Raw genomic sequence first — 17477 nt, 5'->3', positions numbered from 1 at the left:
GGTTTGCGGAGCCCTCCTGCTGGGTGCCCGGGGGCTTGGCTGTGAGGAGTGAGGCTTCCCTGAGGGTTTATGCTCTGCCAGGTGTTGTGCGAGTGAGGTGTCCGGTGCCTTCATACATCAGGGTGTGACGTGTCCGGGTTATCAGAGGAATTTATTTTCCAGCCGCTGACACACGTGGCTTGAAATATGACCGAGCTGTGGGTCACAAATGGTGCTGTCGGAGCAGATTGGCTTCGGCTTCTCCGGGTTTTTTTCGGGTGTCCTTGTAAAGTGTGTTCCCTGAATGCTTTGTTTTCGAGTGCTGGCAGCTGGAGGTGCTTTTGAGATGTTTGGGTCATAGAATCATAGAGTGGTTTGGGATTGGAAGGGACCTGAAAGATCATCTAGGTTCAACCCCCCCGCATGGGCAGGGACACCTCCCAGATCGGGCCGCTGAAAGCCCCTTCCGACCTGGCCTTGGGCACTTCCCCGGATTTCCTGTAGCCCCTTCAGTACCTGAATGTGTGCTCTGGTGTCTCCCCAGAGCCACCTCTCCTCCAGGATGAATAACCCCAACTGTCTCATCTGCTCTTCATAGGAGGGGAGCTGCCTGTGCATCTTGTCTCTGTAACACTTTGCATAAACGTTTGTGGAGATGTGAGATAATTTTTAGGTAATGTAGACGTGCAGTTCTGTGGAACTGGAGGTACAGAACCCAATGGTCTACCTGGAATTGACAGAAAATACCCTCTCTGAAAAGCTGTTCTTCCTTCTTGGGCCTTTTTACAAGGGCACGTAGCGATAGGACAAGGGAGAATGTTTTTAAGCTGAAATAGGGTAGATTTAGGTTAGACATTAGGAAGTCATTTTTACTGTGAGGGTGGTGAGACACAGGAGCAGGTTGCCCATTGGAGCAGTGGGTGCCCCATCCCTGGAGGTGTTCAAGGCCAGGTAGGATGGGGCTTTGAGCAGCCTGGTCTAGTGGGACCTGTCCCTGCCCATGGCAGGGGAGTTGGAACTACATGATCTTGAAGGTCCCTTCCAACCCAGACCATTTGGTGATTCTTTACCCACCTGTATTGCAGCTGTTTTTTCAGGCTAATCAATGCAAACGTCTGGGCTACCTCTATCTTTGTTTCAAGGTCCTGTGCATATTTACCAGGAGATTAAGTGTTTCTTCAGCCTTTGAATGCTCTATGGACTTGTAAACAATTCATAACTGAAACGAACGCACCACTCTAAAGTGTGTTTTCATGGAGGCTCCGGAGATCTTCAGCCTTTTTCAGTGGTTTATGTAGAAAAACAGCTTCATTTCTGTGTGAAGAGAGGCCATCAGACGCCGCATCTGCTCTAGATTTTTTGAAAATCATTTTTTTTAATCTTTTGAATTATGGACAGTTGGCAAATCCATAAAAAGCATGTTTTGCCTTAGAAGTTTGCCCCTGTTGTCTTTGCTGAGAAATTCTTTGCAGACTTAGCTTTCACAGATTTCCTCCTGACCTCTGAAGGGTTTCTTCTTCTATCTTACTGTAGGTGGTCTGACAAAGATGTTCTTGTGCCTTTCTGACTTTGTTATCTTTGAATTAGAAGTGATTTGAGGTACCTACTCAATTTTCCAAACACCTTCTCAGTTGTTGGGGAAATGTTTTGAGAATTTGGGATTTCCTCTTCAGCCTGTTTGGACAGTACATGCATATCTAGCAGTTGTATGGATAATAGTCTGGTTGATAATGCCACTGTACAGACAGAGATCACTTTTAAATATTTAGTCATTGAGTAGGACTAGGAAGGCCTGATAGGCTAACAGCATTTGGTAGGAGTTCAAAATATAGAAATAGTTCTATGTTTGTTTCTGCATTTTTTTTCCCTGTTGGAATTTAAGTTTTAGTGCACTGTATCCATTATTTTAGCTCGTGAACGCAGGCTATATAGTGAATATTATTTAGAATGCACAAATTCTGTGTGTATTTTGAGAGCTGCTTTTCATGTAGCTTTTGTTATGGTCTGTGCTTTGCCTGGAATTGCAGCTGCTGTGGCATTGAGGTAGTAGCAACAAGTAGCTAAACAATTTCTGGGGGATTTGTATGGGGAAGGGCTGGAAAAAAGTTGTAGCAGTTTTCAGTATGTTGCCAGAATGGCAACTAAACAAACAGTGACCCTTAGCATGCAGAAAGTTATTGAAGGGCAGTATAGGAACTTGACAGGCCTTGCCATTTTAGCACATGGGGTTTTGACACAGTGGTCAACAGACTGTGGGAAGAAAGGAAGGGATGTGGCTTCTCTTGACCATTACCAGCTTGGTAGGCACAGTAATAAGTGGAATTTAGGATTATTTGTTTTTCATGGAAATACTGACGTTTTACACTGTTTTTTCTGAGAGCTGTGGTCTGCCCATAGAGAGTCAAGACAGAGGGAAGGCAGTGGATTGCTCTTGGTAGCTAAGTTTGGTTTAAAGCAAGGCACTGAGGGACTTGGCTGATCTTGAGGGGTCAGAATGAGTCAATCTGCTGAAACAGACAACAGGGTACATTATTTGCAATCATGGTAGCGTTTAGGATGACCCTGTGGAAGTTCTGTAGGTGATGATGATACAGCTGTCGTGACAGAGGTGGAGATTATCTGGTCAAAATTAAAGAAACAAAAAAAGAACCTTTTCTATTTTGTTGTGTGTTTGGTTTTGGGGTTTTTTTCTGTGTGTGTGTTTGGTTGGTTTTTGTTTTGTTTTTGAGTTTGTTTTGGGTTGTTTGTTTTTTTTCTTTAATTGCTCCTTCTGTGGTGACATAGTGGTGGAATTTGCTCAAATATAATTAAAAAAGTTACCCATCCATGAGTGTGGTCTAAAATTTGGCCTGGTTGCTCTGTGGAAAACCAGATATGTGTCTCTGAAGTTGGCTAGAATTATTGTATGCAAAATTTTTCACTGTGGTGGGAGTGATCTGAATGTATATATTGAAGAGAGGTTGTAAATACAGTTGTCTTTTTTTTTTTTTGTGGTCTTGCTTCTGCTGACTTGTACTCTCTCATTATTGACACTTGAAGTAATTTGTCTTAAATTATAGAATGACAGACTTTCAAATTGATGAGACCATGGGCTTCATGACATGAGATGGCTTTGCTGTGTAACAGAAGCAGTGGCTGGACAGTGAGAAGCATTGATTCTCTGACATTGCCCACGAATCTAGGTTTGCTGTGAAGCTGACTAGGCAGCAAACTGATCAGGGTTAGGTATAATGCCCTTCTCTCCATCTGCAAACACCTCAAACTTCAAAGACCTCCAGCTGGGGCTGCACTGTAGTGCGGTTGTGTTGGTGGGGCTGAAGAGGTAGAGTGCTCTCCCATGGGTGAGTGGGAATGAGGGGAGGGCTGAGGACAGACCTCTTCAGACACCACTGTGGTGGGATGCTGTGCCTGTGACAGCGGGGCTGAAGGCTGATGTGGGCTGATGTGGCTGCCAGGGTCTCCATGTTACCTGTCCTCTACTGCTTACAACCACAGTGTGTATGGAGGTTACCATCACCAGAGCAAGGACCAGATGAGTGGATCTTTTAGGTCCTTTGACATGTCTTATTCTAAAACTAAGCAGTTTATATAGCCTTGGGGGTGGCTGAAAGGCATTCTTGGTGGGTTTATGTTGAAGCAGAAGAGCAGTACTTATGTGTTCTCCTGGATCCGCTCCAAGTGCAGCAACCTTTTGCAGGAAAAGCACCCTTCAGCACCCAAGAGTGCTCACTAAGCCACTTTCCATCATTTACCAGAAGTCCTGGCTGACCGGGGGGGGCACCAGCAGATGGAAATCAGCCAGTGTAATTCCTATAGTTAAGAGGGGACAGAAGGATGATCCGGGAAGTTACAAGCCTGTTAGTCTGACTCCAGTACCAGGAAAGCTGATGGAGCAGATCATCCTGAGTGCCATTATGTGGAACAACCAGGTGATCAGGCCCAGGCAGCATGGGTTCATGAAGGGCAGGTCCTGTTTGACTAACCTGATCTCCTTCTATGACAGGGTGACCTGCTTATTGGACAAGGGAAGGGCTGTGGATGTTGTCTACCTTGAGTTTAGCAAGGCCATTGACAAGGTTTCCCACAGCATTCTCCTAGAGAAGCTGGCTGCTCGTGGCTGGGATGTGCACACACTTCACTGGATAAAAAATGGGTTGGATGGCTGGGCCCAAAGAGTTGTGCTGAGTGGAGTTAAATCCAGTTGGTGGCCGGTCAGGAGTGGTGTTCCCCAGGGCTCAGTGCTGGGGCTGCTCCTGTTTAACATCTTCATTGATGATTTGGATGAGAGGATTGAGTGCACCCTCAGTAAGTTTGCAGATGACACTGAGCTGGGTGGGAGTGTTGATCTGCTCGAGGGTAGGGAGGCTCTTCAGAGGCTCAGACAGGCTTGATTGATGGGCTGAGGTCAATTGTAGGAGTTTCAGTAAGGCCAAATGTTGGGTCCTGCACTTGGGCCACAACAACCCCCGGCAGCGCTGCAGGCTTGGGAAGGAGTGGCTGGAGAGCTGCCCAGCAGAGAGGGACCTGGGGGTGCTGACTGACAGCTGGCTGAACATGAGCCAGCAGTGTGCCCAGGTGGCTGAGAAGGCCAACAGCATCCTGGCCTGCATCAGGAATAGTGTGACCAGCAGGACCAAGGAGGTGATCCTGCCCCTCTACTCGGCTTTGGTGAGGCTGCACCTTGAGCACTGTGTGCAGGTTTGGGCACTGCAGTATAGAAAGGACACTGAGGTGCTGGAGAGGGTGCAGAGAAGGGCAATGAGGCTGATGAGGGGTCTGGAAAACAGGTCTTTTGAGGAAAGGCTGAGGGAGCTGGGGCTATTCAGCCTGGAGAAGAGGAGGCTGAGGGGAGACCTCATTGCTCTCTCAAACTACCTGAAGGGATGTTGTGGTGAGGTGGGCGTTGGCCTCTTCTCCCTAGTGTCTAGTGATAGGATATGAGGATTTTCAGGTTGGATATTGGGAAAAATTTCTTCACAGAAAGAGTGGTGAGGCATTGGGACAAGATGCCCAGGGAGGTGGTGGAGACACCATCCCAGGAGGTGTTCAAAAAATGGGTGGATGTGGTGTTTCATTAGATGATTTAGGTGGTCACGGGGGTGTAGGGCTGACAGTTCAACTTGACGATCTTGAAGGTCTTTTCCAATCTTAATGATTCTATGAATATCTGTCACCTTGGGGAAGGGGTGAAAAATCAGCCCTTACTGCACTGATTCTCTCCTCTTAGCTTTGATTTATGTAACTTAGCTGATCAGAGAAAGCCCTTCTATGCAAATACTCATTTGGACATTGGAGGCGTTTTCTGCACTTATTTTAATATTGGATTCTAACAAGTTAGAAGTCTGAAGGTTGTCTTGTTATGTTTTAGATCAGTGCCTAATTAGTGAGTCCACAGAAGTAATTTTTGCTAACAAAAGGTATCTGATTAATAGTTTACTTAAGAGATACAGCTTTTCTGCTAAGCAGTGTGGATACATTTTTATACTGAATTAAGGCCAGAATTCTTTTAGATGATTGTGTCTATGTCAGTTCCAGTCACCTCATGCAACTTTCCTTTGTGAGCATGCCTTAACTGAAGGGTTGTTTGGGTTTGGTTTTCCTTTAAAGGAAAAACAGGAAAGACTTGTAAATTGGATTTTGAACTGGATTTTCATAGCTGTTCTGCGAACTTAAATTATCTTGCATCACTGCATTAATCTGCCAGGACAAGACCCAAAAATGTACTTTTCTGCTTTGAAAGTATTTGATGGTTGATGAGTTTTCTCCATAAAGGAATTTTTCATGCCTGGCACATAATGCCATGCACGTATTTTGCTTCTGCATGACCCTCACTCAAGAGTTTTAATCTTTCTTTTGGTCACCAGCAGGAGAAAAAATATTTTCTTTTGTCTTACTAGTTTTCTTGAAGGTACCAGCTCTTTTTAATCCTCTCTTCTTCATACCTATTCTGTAAGGATCTTGAATATGTCAAAAGTTTATACAAAACTGAAAAATGCATGTTTTAATGTTATTAAGTATATCTTGCATTCTGGTGCAACAAATAGGTTAAAAATGTCTCTAACTGCTTTCTGCTGTACTGTGGTAATTCTTACCAAACTCTTTTATTTGAAAACAATTATAGCAAGGAATTAGTGCCACTAAGACTTGACAGCAGAACATTGTATCCACTTGGAGTTTACAGAAAGGGAGATTGAGGGTGTGGTATGAAAAGCTTGTGACTCCTGTGCTCCTTTTGCGTGTGTACATTTATGTGTGGAGATAAAATTCTGAGTAATGTTGTTTAAAATGTATTGTAAGATCTCTTTGAATCCCAAGGCAAATAAATTGTTCTTAGTTTGCAGGACCTATTTTTAGGAGTGAATTATTATGCTTACAACTGGGATGGTGTGTATGTGAGAGATTCAGTATAAGTGTGTAAATCCATGAGGTGTTGCCAAAGATTATTCAAATGCTTAAGCAGAAGAGAGCAGATTGAAATTTGCTGAGTTCTGGTCATAAAAGAAATTGATCAAATACTATCTTTCTCCCTGTATATTTTTGCAGAAGTTATCATGTGCTTTCCACACTGAAAGGAGAGGTTTTGGGCTTGGCTCGTTCTAAGAGGTTCTGAGAAGGCTGATACAAGTTTTCCATGTCAAATCTAATGTTTTTAATATTAATATGTGACAGTGTTCTAACTCAACAGTTTTCTGCAGCCTTGCTAGGCAACTCAATTAGTAGCTCAAATTTTGAGATAAGTTTCTATTTTGCTCTCAACCCCTCTATTCAGAGGGCTGATGAGGAGGTTGCTTGAAAACCTGTTTGTACCTAAGATTTAGAAAAGCTTTTGTCTAGTGTATCATCTGCCTGGAGAAAGGATGATACATGCTTTAACAAACTTGACACTTTGTCCTTGTTAACTCAAGCAGTTAGGATTTTTTGTGTCAAACGTGGTACACTTGAGTAGAAAGCATGTGCTTTCTGGTACCTGAAATATAGCATTTATCAGAATTTCATGTAGTTAGCATGATTGACATGAGTGGTCAGCCTACCCATCAGCTTTCCATGTTAATTTTGGGTCATGGAGTGGAAACTAGTCTCTTCTGCTCCACTTTGTCATTTGGTGTTACACAAAGTCTCCTCTGATGCTGCTGAGTTTCTGCTTAGGATCTGCTGTGGTTGTGTTTGTTTCTTCACAATGTGAAGATAGATTTCTGCTTCAAGAGGACACAGATGTCCAGGGTTGAACTGCTGATTGATTCTCCAGATTGACTTACCAGTCCTTCTATTGAATTCCCAGATGCTTTCACAGGTGCTTGTTTGGAAGGTGTCTCATTTCCTGCCTCAGGCTTCTCTTGATCTCTGGTTCTTGCAGAACTGCTGCTTGGCATAGCTCTGGGTTCTGCCCATGCTTCATGGTCAAAGCCTTCCCTTGATGTTGCTTTCTACACTTTGAGTGATGGCTTTTCCTGTAATGGACAGCAGTTGTTGCTGCTGCTGACTTTGCTGAAGTATGAAGATAAAGGTGTATAAAGGGCTGTAAGCATTTGACTGAAATCTTGCTGTTCTTTAGCTGTTTGATTGCTAGTCATAGTTCTGATGTGGATAGTCAGTAATCTACATTTACATTTTACCTTTAAAAGTGGTGCTGAGGGGGGCTTAGGTTCTGGAGGGCTTCTTCAAAATCTTTTCATTTGTTTTCTTTTCAAAATAAAGGTTGTAAGTATTTTCTAGGCTCAATTTCTGAATGTTCTCTGTTTTCAAGTTTCCAGATAGGGGTGTATGAATTCCTACTACAGCAGCAGTCTCAGTTTCAGCTAGTAATTCTTAACGTCTATTTGGTTCTTTCCTTGCAATCCTGTCTTGTGCTTCCCCTTTGTGTTTTCCAGTATTTTATTAGCCAAAATTGTTGGGGTTTCCTGTTCAGCATTGTACCTTTCCCTGCGAAAGTGCCTCTTCTGATAGCTTACTAAGATCTTTTATATAGTTTATCTGAATCTTATGTTGGTGCAGATGTAGTTGATTTAAATTTTGCTCTTGGATTAAATCTGTTTAATTTGCTTATGCTACTTGGAGAGAATGGGATACTTAGAAATAATTAATTTTGAAATTCAGTGACTTCCCTGCTGTTTGGGTCAATGGTACTTGATCATGCAATTCCTAAGTGGTGGGTTTTTTTACAAGCTTATGCGTAAATGTTTGTATCATACCTTGAAGGCATTTGTTAACTCCATCTGTATCCTTCTAATGGCTTCTTCCATAATTTAATGTAGTTTGTTGTGATCGACATGTAGTATATAATTAATTTTCTTCACTGCATCTGACTATTTGTTTGGAGTTTTTTTTCCAAATAGTGATTTATTCTGTGTTGTAAGCCTCCACACACCAGTAACTGTCTAGCATGTCTTCCTCAGTGCTCATGGCTCTTATTCAGCCTTTTCCCACTTCTGCTAGGTTTTTGTTTCAGGTCAAGTCTAGTGGTTTTGTTTCTGGGAACTTATTGTTTGGATGTATTATTGTGTGAGTTTCTGCACCTGGACATCTCATCATCTGCAGACTGGGCTGCAGTAGAAATAAAGGCAGTCACTTTGTCCATAGTGTTAACCATGGAGTTCAGATTGTTGCTTTAGGTTGTGTTTTGACAGACAAGTAGTTGGTTGACCTCGTCCTGCAATAACAAATGTAAGAGCTAATCACATAAACACATGCCTTGAGAAATAATGGAAGGGTAATAACTCATTATAGTTACTAGGAAAAGCAAGAGGTTACTGTACATGTAGCTGTATTGTTAGGAGTTATTGTTTTTATAGTCCAGGAAGTAAAACTTACACTTCAGTGAGAGCTTATTTGTTGTCCATGAAGTCAGTACAGAACTGAATGCTGAGGGTGCAAATATTACTTAAGTAATACTGAAGTAGTGCTATTGACTGAGACTTTCTTAGAAATCAGCTGACATCTATCATCCATACAGCTCCCTTGGATGTTTCAGGTTTATGACTGGAGCTCGTTACATTTCTCTTTTCTTTAGTGGAAAGAGAAGGGGTCATCAGGACACTTTAAATATTGGGAACTGTTTAAGCAGTATGTGTTTTGTTCAGTGTTGAAATGTCACAATATCTGTTTTGAAGAAGTCTTACTAATGACACGTGACATGACAAGTTTTCCTTGTTGCGGTGTTGAGCTCATCCACGAATATGCTGCTGACATCCAGGGGACTGTTTGAGTGATAGCTCATGAGATGACTCCAAGAGTCACAGCCTGACTTGTGTGAAGCCTTGGCTCTGGTGGAGGGTGTGCTTCTGCATTTGTTCTACATGGTGAGTAGGTGTATGCTGTTTGTTTAGGCATTTTTAAGATACAAATCTCTTTAACAGAAGGTGTCTTGAGAGACTGCCAGGCTGTAGGTTATATTAGTGTAGAGCTGGGAGAAGGGTGTGGCAGTGCTTGGCTTTCAGGAGCCAGGTGAAGGACACATGCTTGTCGTCTGGCAAACTGGGGGAGGGAAGAGTGTCCTTAGTGGCATCAGGCACAACTGTGGCACCAACTGCAGTGATGTCCTCCAGCTCTAGGCAAGTTTTGATGCAAGTTGCCTGTGACACTGGAGAATGGGTGTATGGCAGGTCACTGGTGTGTGCTGGAACCATCTGGAGTCTGAGGACTGCATGGTTAAACCTGAGTGGGAAATGTCACTCTGTGGTCCCATCCTGACCATTTTGATAGGATTTGCTGTGCAACAAAGCCATGGCTCCTGGGAATTGTTAAGGTCTGAGGTGTTGTTATTTATTGTAATTCATAAATAAATTTGCTTTGGTGTTTTAATAGGGTATGCTAGAGATAATATATAATCCAGGTCTTGACTCTCAAGTATGTAATCCAGTTTTAGTTTGAGAACCCCTTGTAGTTTAGCAGGTAAAATACCAGAGGCTCACAAATATAATCATAAGATTGTGGCTGGGGGGGCTGTAGAAAGATGATAAGGACTGCTTGATCTTTGTGTGTGTTTTATTTAAATCAAAGTGACTTTTTCTGAAAGAGCATTACTGTTGGTTAGTAAGTAAATCCTTTTGTAATAAAGAAGATTGTTCACATGTAAGGTGCATAAACTTGCTTTACCTTTGCAGAACACCAGTGACTGGTGTTTTTAAAGAACAGTCTTACAAAAGTTAAAAAAAAAATCATTACTTATATTTTAAAATAAATAAAAGAAAGAGGGATAAATATTCCTGCAGCAAAGATCTGTACCGTGGATAGACAAGCAGCTGAAAGCAAGCAGCTGAAAGCAGTGTGAATTACTAAAGGTATTTTAGCCCATATACTCTGAAGTGTGTGTGTGTTTTCAAAGATAGTAACGTTAAAATGTACCAAGTTGATTCTACTGCAGGTCATCCCTTGATTTCATTACTGTTTGTGGGCAATTTGTAATTAGTCTTGACTGTAAGCCGTGTGGAATCCTTGTCTTCAAAGTGTAGAGAGTACAGTGGTGCTTGGAAGAATCTTCACTGGCTGAATCGTTCAAATAAAGACAACCTACCTTTCTGGAAAGTGCTAGTTGGTCAGAAATAATTTGGTTTGAAGGGGAGTCTGTGTTACACAGGTTAGGCTTTGTGTGGTTGTAGCAAAAAACAGTTTGAAAATTGGTTGCTACTGTAAGGATGCTGTACATCATAATTTAATGAATGAATACAGACTACTACTCTGTATACCCTGCAATGGTTTTAGGTTTCCCCTCCAGCCTACGACTAAATGTGAGGGACAGTGGTCAGTCTAGTAAACTGTAGTATGATTTCTTCCTTCAGCATAAATCGCATCACGTAACTGAACCCTTTTCCAGCAGTACCCACCCTCTTGTGCGTTGTATGTCCTTCCAGAAACAAGATGCAAGAACAATTACCCAGACCCCCTAGCCAGTTGTGGCTTTGTGTTCCCTGGTTTCAGGTATTATATTTCACTGCTTTGCTTCTGTTAATACCTGTATGTTACAGAAAAGAAAGAAAACACTGAACAATTTTCTTTGCTTTAGAATACAATTTTGCAAAACAAGTAGCTGACTTTATTCAAAAAGTTGTATCAAACAAAATGAAGGTGTTCTCCCTCCCTTTTCCCTTCCTGCCCCCATATCTTGGTGTGGTTGCTGTAGATATTTAGCACGTGTCTGGTGAGACTCTTCCTTGACCTAAGGTTACTTGTGCTTGAGTGCCTTCAGGACTGGGGCTGCCATCAGTTGTCAGATGCTAATCCCACAGACTTTAACATGTGCTTGAAACCTTTGCTCATTAAAACTGTTTGCTTGAACAGTTTTGCAGATTTGGTATTCTAACATTTGGAATGCCTTCCCTTGTTTCACTATGTAGTCAGAAACCTGATGAAATAATGGGGGGAAAAATTGTAATCAGTATAGTCACATTATCTGATGCCTGGATAATTCACTGGCTCTCACCCAAGGACCAGTCTAATTTAAGGAAAGTGATTCTTTTTTGCCTGTTCTGTTTCTATAGAAACTTTTGGTTACTTATTTCTAAATAATTTCTCAAAAGGTACTTGCTCTGTGAAGAATTAATGAACAGTATTAAAATGCATTTTTTTATTTTATTATGATCACTTAATGTAAAAGTTCCTCAGAGAGATTATCCGTTTGAACTGCTGTGATTTCATTCTGGTTGCATCACATGTTTGGATTTCAATAAAATAACCAAACACCCAAACCTAAAAAAACCCCACTGACCTGCAATGCAAAATGGAACAGTTCCTGGAGGATAGCAGTCAGGGGTAGCTGATGATTGCAAGAGTGAATATTAATTTGCTTTAATGTATAAAAACCACATAAATTACTTTTTTATATGTCACAGATATCATCAATCAAAACAGCCATTTCATTATATAAGTAAAAAATTACTGCTGCAAGATTGTGGTAAGCATGACTGAATATCCATGTGGTCTTCTGGAGTTCTGTGAATTTTCTTCCTTTAACCTCACTGCATGGATGTTTCTACAACCTGGGTCCATTGCTGAAAAGGCACTGGGCAACTCCAACTTACTGTACCAGTGGAGAGTATTTTTCCTTTTCGTTACCTGCCTCCCATCTGTTGTTTCAGTGCTGGCTGGTCTCTTGGTTTTGTTTGTTTGTAGCACTCTCCACATTTCTTGAACACACTGCTCTGTCTCACATTGTTTCTGTTTGGTGGGGCAGGGGGATGTTCTGGCTCCCTGACCTTACCTGTGCATCCCAGTTGTTACAGCTGCAGTGCCCTCCTATATCTACTGGCAGAATTGTCTGGCAGGACAACCCACACACCAGCAGATTGGGAAATATAGCAGGAGGAAAGAAACAAGTATATTTTTAAAGATTACAGGGATTTAACAGTGTATCTGTACCTTGGAGGTTCCATTTGGCCAGCATACAACTTTATTTAGATACTGCATCATGGCTGTTGCATGTTTAGTACTGTCAGTAGACATGTGAAGCTGCCAAGTGGGAAGAATCTTTGGCATAAGCCCTGTTAGATGTTTGCAGCAAATCCAGGTGATTAACACAGTGTAGTGTCTGCCTTGATCTACACTCCAGTTGAGCAATACTTTTGAACTTCATAGAAGATTTAAACATTTGGAGATCTTTGCCCATGCTTGAAGCACACATGCACTTTTTGGACCGGGGCCTTACTGGTTTTGTGACCCTAGAATGGAGGGTATGTTTGACAGCAAATAAAAAAAAAGCTTAAAAGAACATTATAACCTACTTCAGCATCTTGAGTTTAAAAGGAATCAAGGTTTATCTAGGAGGGCTGGTAGAGGATTGGTCAGAGGCAGCTTGTTAGTTGTACACCAGTAATCAAAATGCATGAGAGGTCAGGATTTAGGATGGCAATAGAACAACTAAAGCTAGTCAGACTAATGAATATGGGGATGTTTTGTTTATATTTCATATTTTGTGTTCATACCCTGTAATTAGCAAATAGCTCTCTAACTAACTCTCTAACTGCTTACTTGATGACCTGATGCTGTGTTCAGACTTGTTTCTTGTGTATTTCAGAATTCTTGGATTTGAAAGTGGTGGATATTAATGCATCAGGCAGGAGGAGATTGCCTTTGATCTGGCCTGTGAAAATCTGTATAAAACAAAATAGAAATTAAAAAAAATTGAATAGGGGAAAAGATAGGTGGGGTATTTCCAAATATCAGTTTCAGTTCGGTTTTAAAGGATCTACTAAGATGGGAAATGGGTAGTACTTTTATCTTTATGATGCATAAAATAAATCTGAAAGAAAAACAGCGAGGCGAGCAGTCTTCTCTACCAATTATGACAGTGCAAAATGAGGAACTAATAAAACAATGACTGTAAAAGACGAAAGCAGCTGCTTGAAAGGAGAAGAGGATTTTAACAGGAGTATTTTTGAATGTTTTTTTTTATACATGCAATTTATTTAAACTTTTTTAAAACATTGAACTTTGACCCCAATAAATATTTGTAGAAAAAAAAAATCTTTGGAAGTTCATCTATCTCTTTTCAGCATGAGTTTGCTGAGAACTTCAACACGAGAATTTAAATCTGTCATTTCTGCAGGGGAGATGAAAATGCTTTGTGGAGGTGAAAAGGGGGAAAACTCATACATCTTTTAAAAATAAATAGGGCTTCTTGTGGGAGAGGGTTTGGGAGCTTAAAGCTTTGTTTTGTGTGTACTTTCTTATTAAAATAGGATCTATAATTTATGGAAATGTTTTTAGGAATTATTAGTAGCACTTGGTATGCAACTGTTGATGGCCCCCTCTGTAGCAAGGAATTTTCAAAGCTACTTTGGGAAAACAGTATGGCTTTGTCTTTCATTAGTATCCTTTCAGCTGAAAAACAGCTTGACTGTTAGGCATTTTGATCCTTTCTGCTATAAAGAACAAGACCACTAAGTAATGTAATTATTTTTGCTGGAAGTGTTAGTTTTTCTTAGCTGACATTTGAGTTTTGAATTTGTCTGGGTTGTACTGTCTGGGGTGGTGTTTTTGTTGATCTTGTGGTGGATGCTTTTTTGTTATTTTGTTTTTCCCAGGACTCCAGCAGTATATGAAACACAGGAAATAATTAAATAACTTTTAAACATAGTTTTATATAACAACTACATTCTGTTTTGCTTCAGTTCATCTGCCTTCATGCTAGAATCAATGTATATTTAAGAGTTGAACTCTTGTTGAAACAAGATTTTTCACTATGGGGTCACTTTCCCTCTTTACAACGTGAGGCAATGAGTGTGGAGATGAATACATAGGTCTGCATTTCACTTATGGAGGGTGAAATGGAAAGCAAGGTGGCTGTGGAGCCACTTCAGGCGGGATCATGGGTGATCCATCATTGTATATTCATCAGGATTTCCTGTTCCATAGGTCTCCTTGTGGGTACTCTTGATGTCGTGTTGGACTCCAGTGCCAGAGTGGCCCCATATCGAATCCTCTACCAGGCACCAGACTCCTTGGTCTATTGGACTATTGCCTGTGGTAAGGACAAATACACTGACGTGGATTTTTATTCTTCCTTGACAAAGCAGCTTCATCAGCTGTCTCATGTTAAGCCATCCCTATTCCTCAGTCATCAGCCGAAAAAATAAGAGATTATGCTTCTGAGTGTGTTTTAAAGCATGTTTATATGACTTGTCAATTTTCCTCTGAGTCCTGAACTCAGTCACGTTCCCTCTGTACCTTCACCTCTTACCTTAGACAAACCAAACCAGATGGTAGCAACCTAACCCTGACCCCCAGAGATGTTTCCATGTTGCTTATGCTGTTACTTCACCCCACCTGCCAGGCAATTACCCCTTCTCCCCCTCTCTCTAGCACCATGCATTCTTTCTCTATCCAGCTCTTCTGGTCTAGACCTCCCTTAGCTCTCTAAGTTCTGGTTTACACACTTATTAGTTTCCTTCCTGAAGACTGAGAAAAGTAGCTTGTTTCACCAGGGATGCTGGCCAACATGACACCATTTTAGCCACAGAGCCCACCACTGCCTGAGTACCCTACTCTATGCGTTGTAGCTATTTTCCTCTTTATTTCCTGACATTTTTGAGGGCTCTGTATTCTGAAGTGCAGTGGTTTAACTGTTAAATGTTTGGGGTTTTTTTTTCCTTTTTCCCTGAGAGTTAAGAGATATTGCTTAATTTACCTAAAAAGCCAATGATGGTGAAATGGTGAATACATCTAATATGTTAAGGTAGGCAAAGACTTGCCAGTAGCAGAGTGGAAATAGACCTGTAGTTTAAAACATCACAGCAACAGTGTTCTTTAATCCTGAGTGAACAAGGCAAAAAGAAAGATCTGGACTGGGGTGATAAATTGATGAGAACTGGCCTGATTGCATGTTCTGTTGTTGGTGAGACTGGGAGAGTAAACAGTAAGACAGTGGAGACAAAAAACAGTGGAAACAACGAGGTGGGTTGTTACAGATTAATCAGCCAAAGCTGTTTCTTAAGAAATCATGAGAAATAATTTATGAACCACAAAGAAGAAATAGAGAGCATTAAGAAATAGTTCATCATGATAGCCTGTCTGCACTGATTAGTGGGTTCTCTGATGACAGTCTAGGTTTTTATATACATAGCTCATGTATGTCTTTGTTGGCTTTTAAAGCAGTGTAAAAGCCAAGAAGAAAGAAATTAGTCTTCAGACCACCTCCTGATTTCCAGAAAGGTCTAGTTTCATCCAGTAGTTTTAAGGAGAAGCAGCAGTGGCAATCATTTGTGGTTCTGCAACGTGATTTGTGTGTCCGTACTGCAGCTTGGGTTCTGAAATTCCCCTGGAAGTTGCTCAGAATGTTGTATTCTGATGCTTTTGTTGGAGTTGTGCAAAGCCCATTGTATGCTGCATAAAGAATATTTTTCCCCGTTGATTGTTGATGAACAAGAAGGAAAATGGTTGTTTAGTATGTTTCAGGGTGGTTGCATTGAGTTCTTCTACTAGTAATGGCCACACTCTCAGACATGTGGCAGTTTGTGCCTGTAGTGAAGCTGAAGAAGTTTTTAGGAAGAGCTTGGTGTAATTTAACGTCTTTTTAATGGATGCTTCACTTGGGCCCTTCACTTTCCTCTGTAGGCATTAGTTAGCAGGTACATCTACTTGCTAGTTACAACTAAAAACAGACAAATCTGTGATTTGTACAAAAAGATGATGCAATATTAATGCTGTTTTCTAACTGGATTGAGATACTTTAAATCCACATTCAGATGTTTAGATGTTAGTATGTGAATATGTAATTATTTTGGTTTTGAAAAGACTTTAAAGTCCTGGTGTAGATGTAATTCCCACAACATCCTTTTTTGGGCAAACAAGTTTTTTGGTGAGTGCTTGAATTTATTCTTCTGTCAGGGTGGCCACAGATCCTGAAGAGCACTAACAATTCTACTTTGTAAGATGTTGAGAACAAAATGGAAGTGAAATTTATTGCAATCCATCTCAAGTAAAATAGAAGCAAAAATTAACTTATATACATTCTAGTTTACACAAGAAGCTTTTTCATCCCTGTTCTGTACTGCTTTATGGACTACATATAAGCTGATTCCTCAGTATCAAAAGATACCCTGAGTTGACTTTTGGTCTTCTAAGCAAACTAGGGTCATCAAAGTTTAGTTTATTCTTTCATCATTAAAAGTAAACCACCTCTGACATCCTGCTTCCCCTGAAAAGACTCAGTTTTCTTAGATGTTTTTCAACATTGTTCTTCTGAGGAAGAGACAGTGAGATAAACTTGTCAGGAAGATGATCCTTTTTAGTTTTTACTCTTGACATTTTATCATTGTTTCATAGTTTATAAGATGTATATGATGGTGAAGAATTAGGAGCCAATGGTAGGTTGGTTCCTAACCAGAGGTCCTTTCCAACCCTGACTGTTCTGTGATTCTATAGAATATACAACTGTTGGGTTTTTTTCTGTCAGTTCCTAACGGGTGCAGGTAGTATCTTGCTAACTGTGTGACACTGGGTGGCTCCATGTAATTATTTTGGTTAGAATTTTAAATGTAGAGGGGGTTTGCTCATGATATGGACATAAGTAGTTTGTTCTTCTAACAGAATAATTTTGAAGATTGCTACCTAAGTATTATGAAATTAAATACTGTAGGTGAAAATTTTGGAATTTCCAGGGTCACAGCATCTGGTGAAATATTGCACCTCCAGTTAATGGCAAGTTTTATTAGTTTTTTGTTTATGCTTAAGCAGACATTGACACTGGTGAAATATTTATTTTCTTACTTTGGTGGCTTTTGGTTATGTGCAGGTTGCTCAAGGAAGGAAATCACTGAACACTGGGAATGGCTTGAACAGAATTTGTTGCAAACTCTTTCAATCTTTGAAAATGAGAATGACATAAATACATTTGTCAGAGGAAAAATTCAGGTAGTTAAATGTATTATTATTAATTACATTATTAATTATTAAGTGTTGTTATTGATAAATGTGAGTGTGGAAGGAGAACTGATGTGAATTCTGAACAAATTTGGCCTGGTAGTCCCCAGGCTGCTTTGCCTTTTTGAAGCAAAACCAGATTCTAA

General features: G+C 40.7%; 1 protein-coding gene across 1 annotated transcript in view; it reads left to right on the top strand.

Moving 5' to 3' along the window:
* The window catches only part of TBC1D9 (TBC1 domain family, member 9 (with GRAM domain)), a 72654-nt gene that overhangs the window by 28383 nt on the left and 26794 nt on the right, over positions 1-17477 (top strand). The window contains exons 2-3 of the mRNA XM_010008993.1: positions 14326-14436; positions 17204-17322. Coding sequence (XP_010007295.1) covers positions 14326-14436; positions 17204-17322 — 230 coding nt within the window. The remainder of the gene's footprint in view (positions 1-14325; positions 14437-17203; positions 17323-17477) is intronic.

The sequence above is a fragment of the Chaetura pelagica genome, unplaced genomic scaffold, assembly GCF_000747805.2.
Source record: "Chaetura pelagica isolate M959 unplaced genomic scaffold, ChaPel_1.0 scaffold221, whole genome shotgun sequence".
NCBI classification, from domain to species: domain Eukaryota; kingdom Metazoa; phylum Chordata; class Aves; order Apodiformes; family Apodidae; genus Chaetura; species Chaetura pelagica.
Note: the sequence above shows the minus strand (reverse complement) of the source record. Positions and strands in the feature narration are given on the sequence as shown.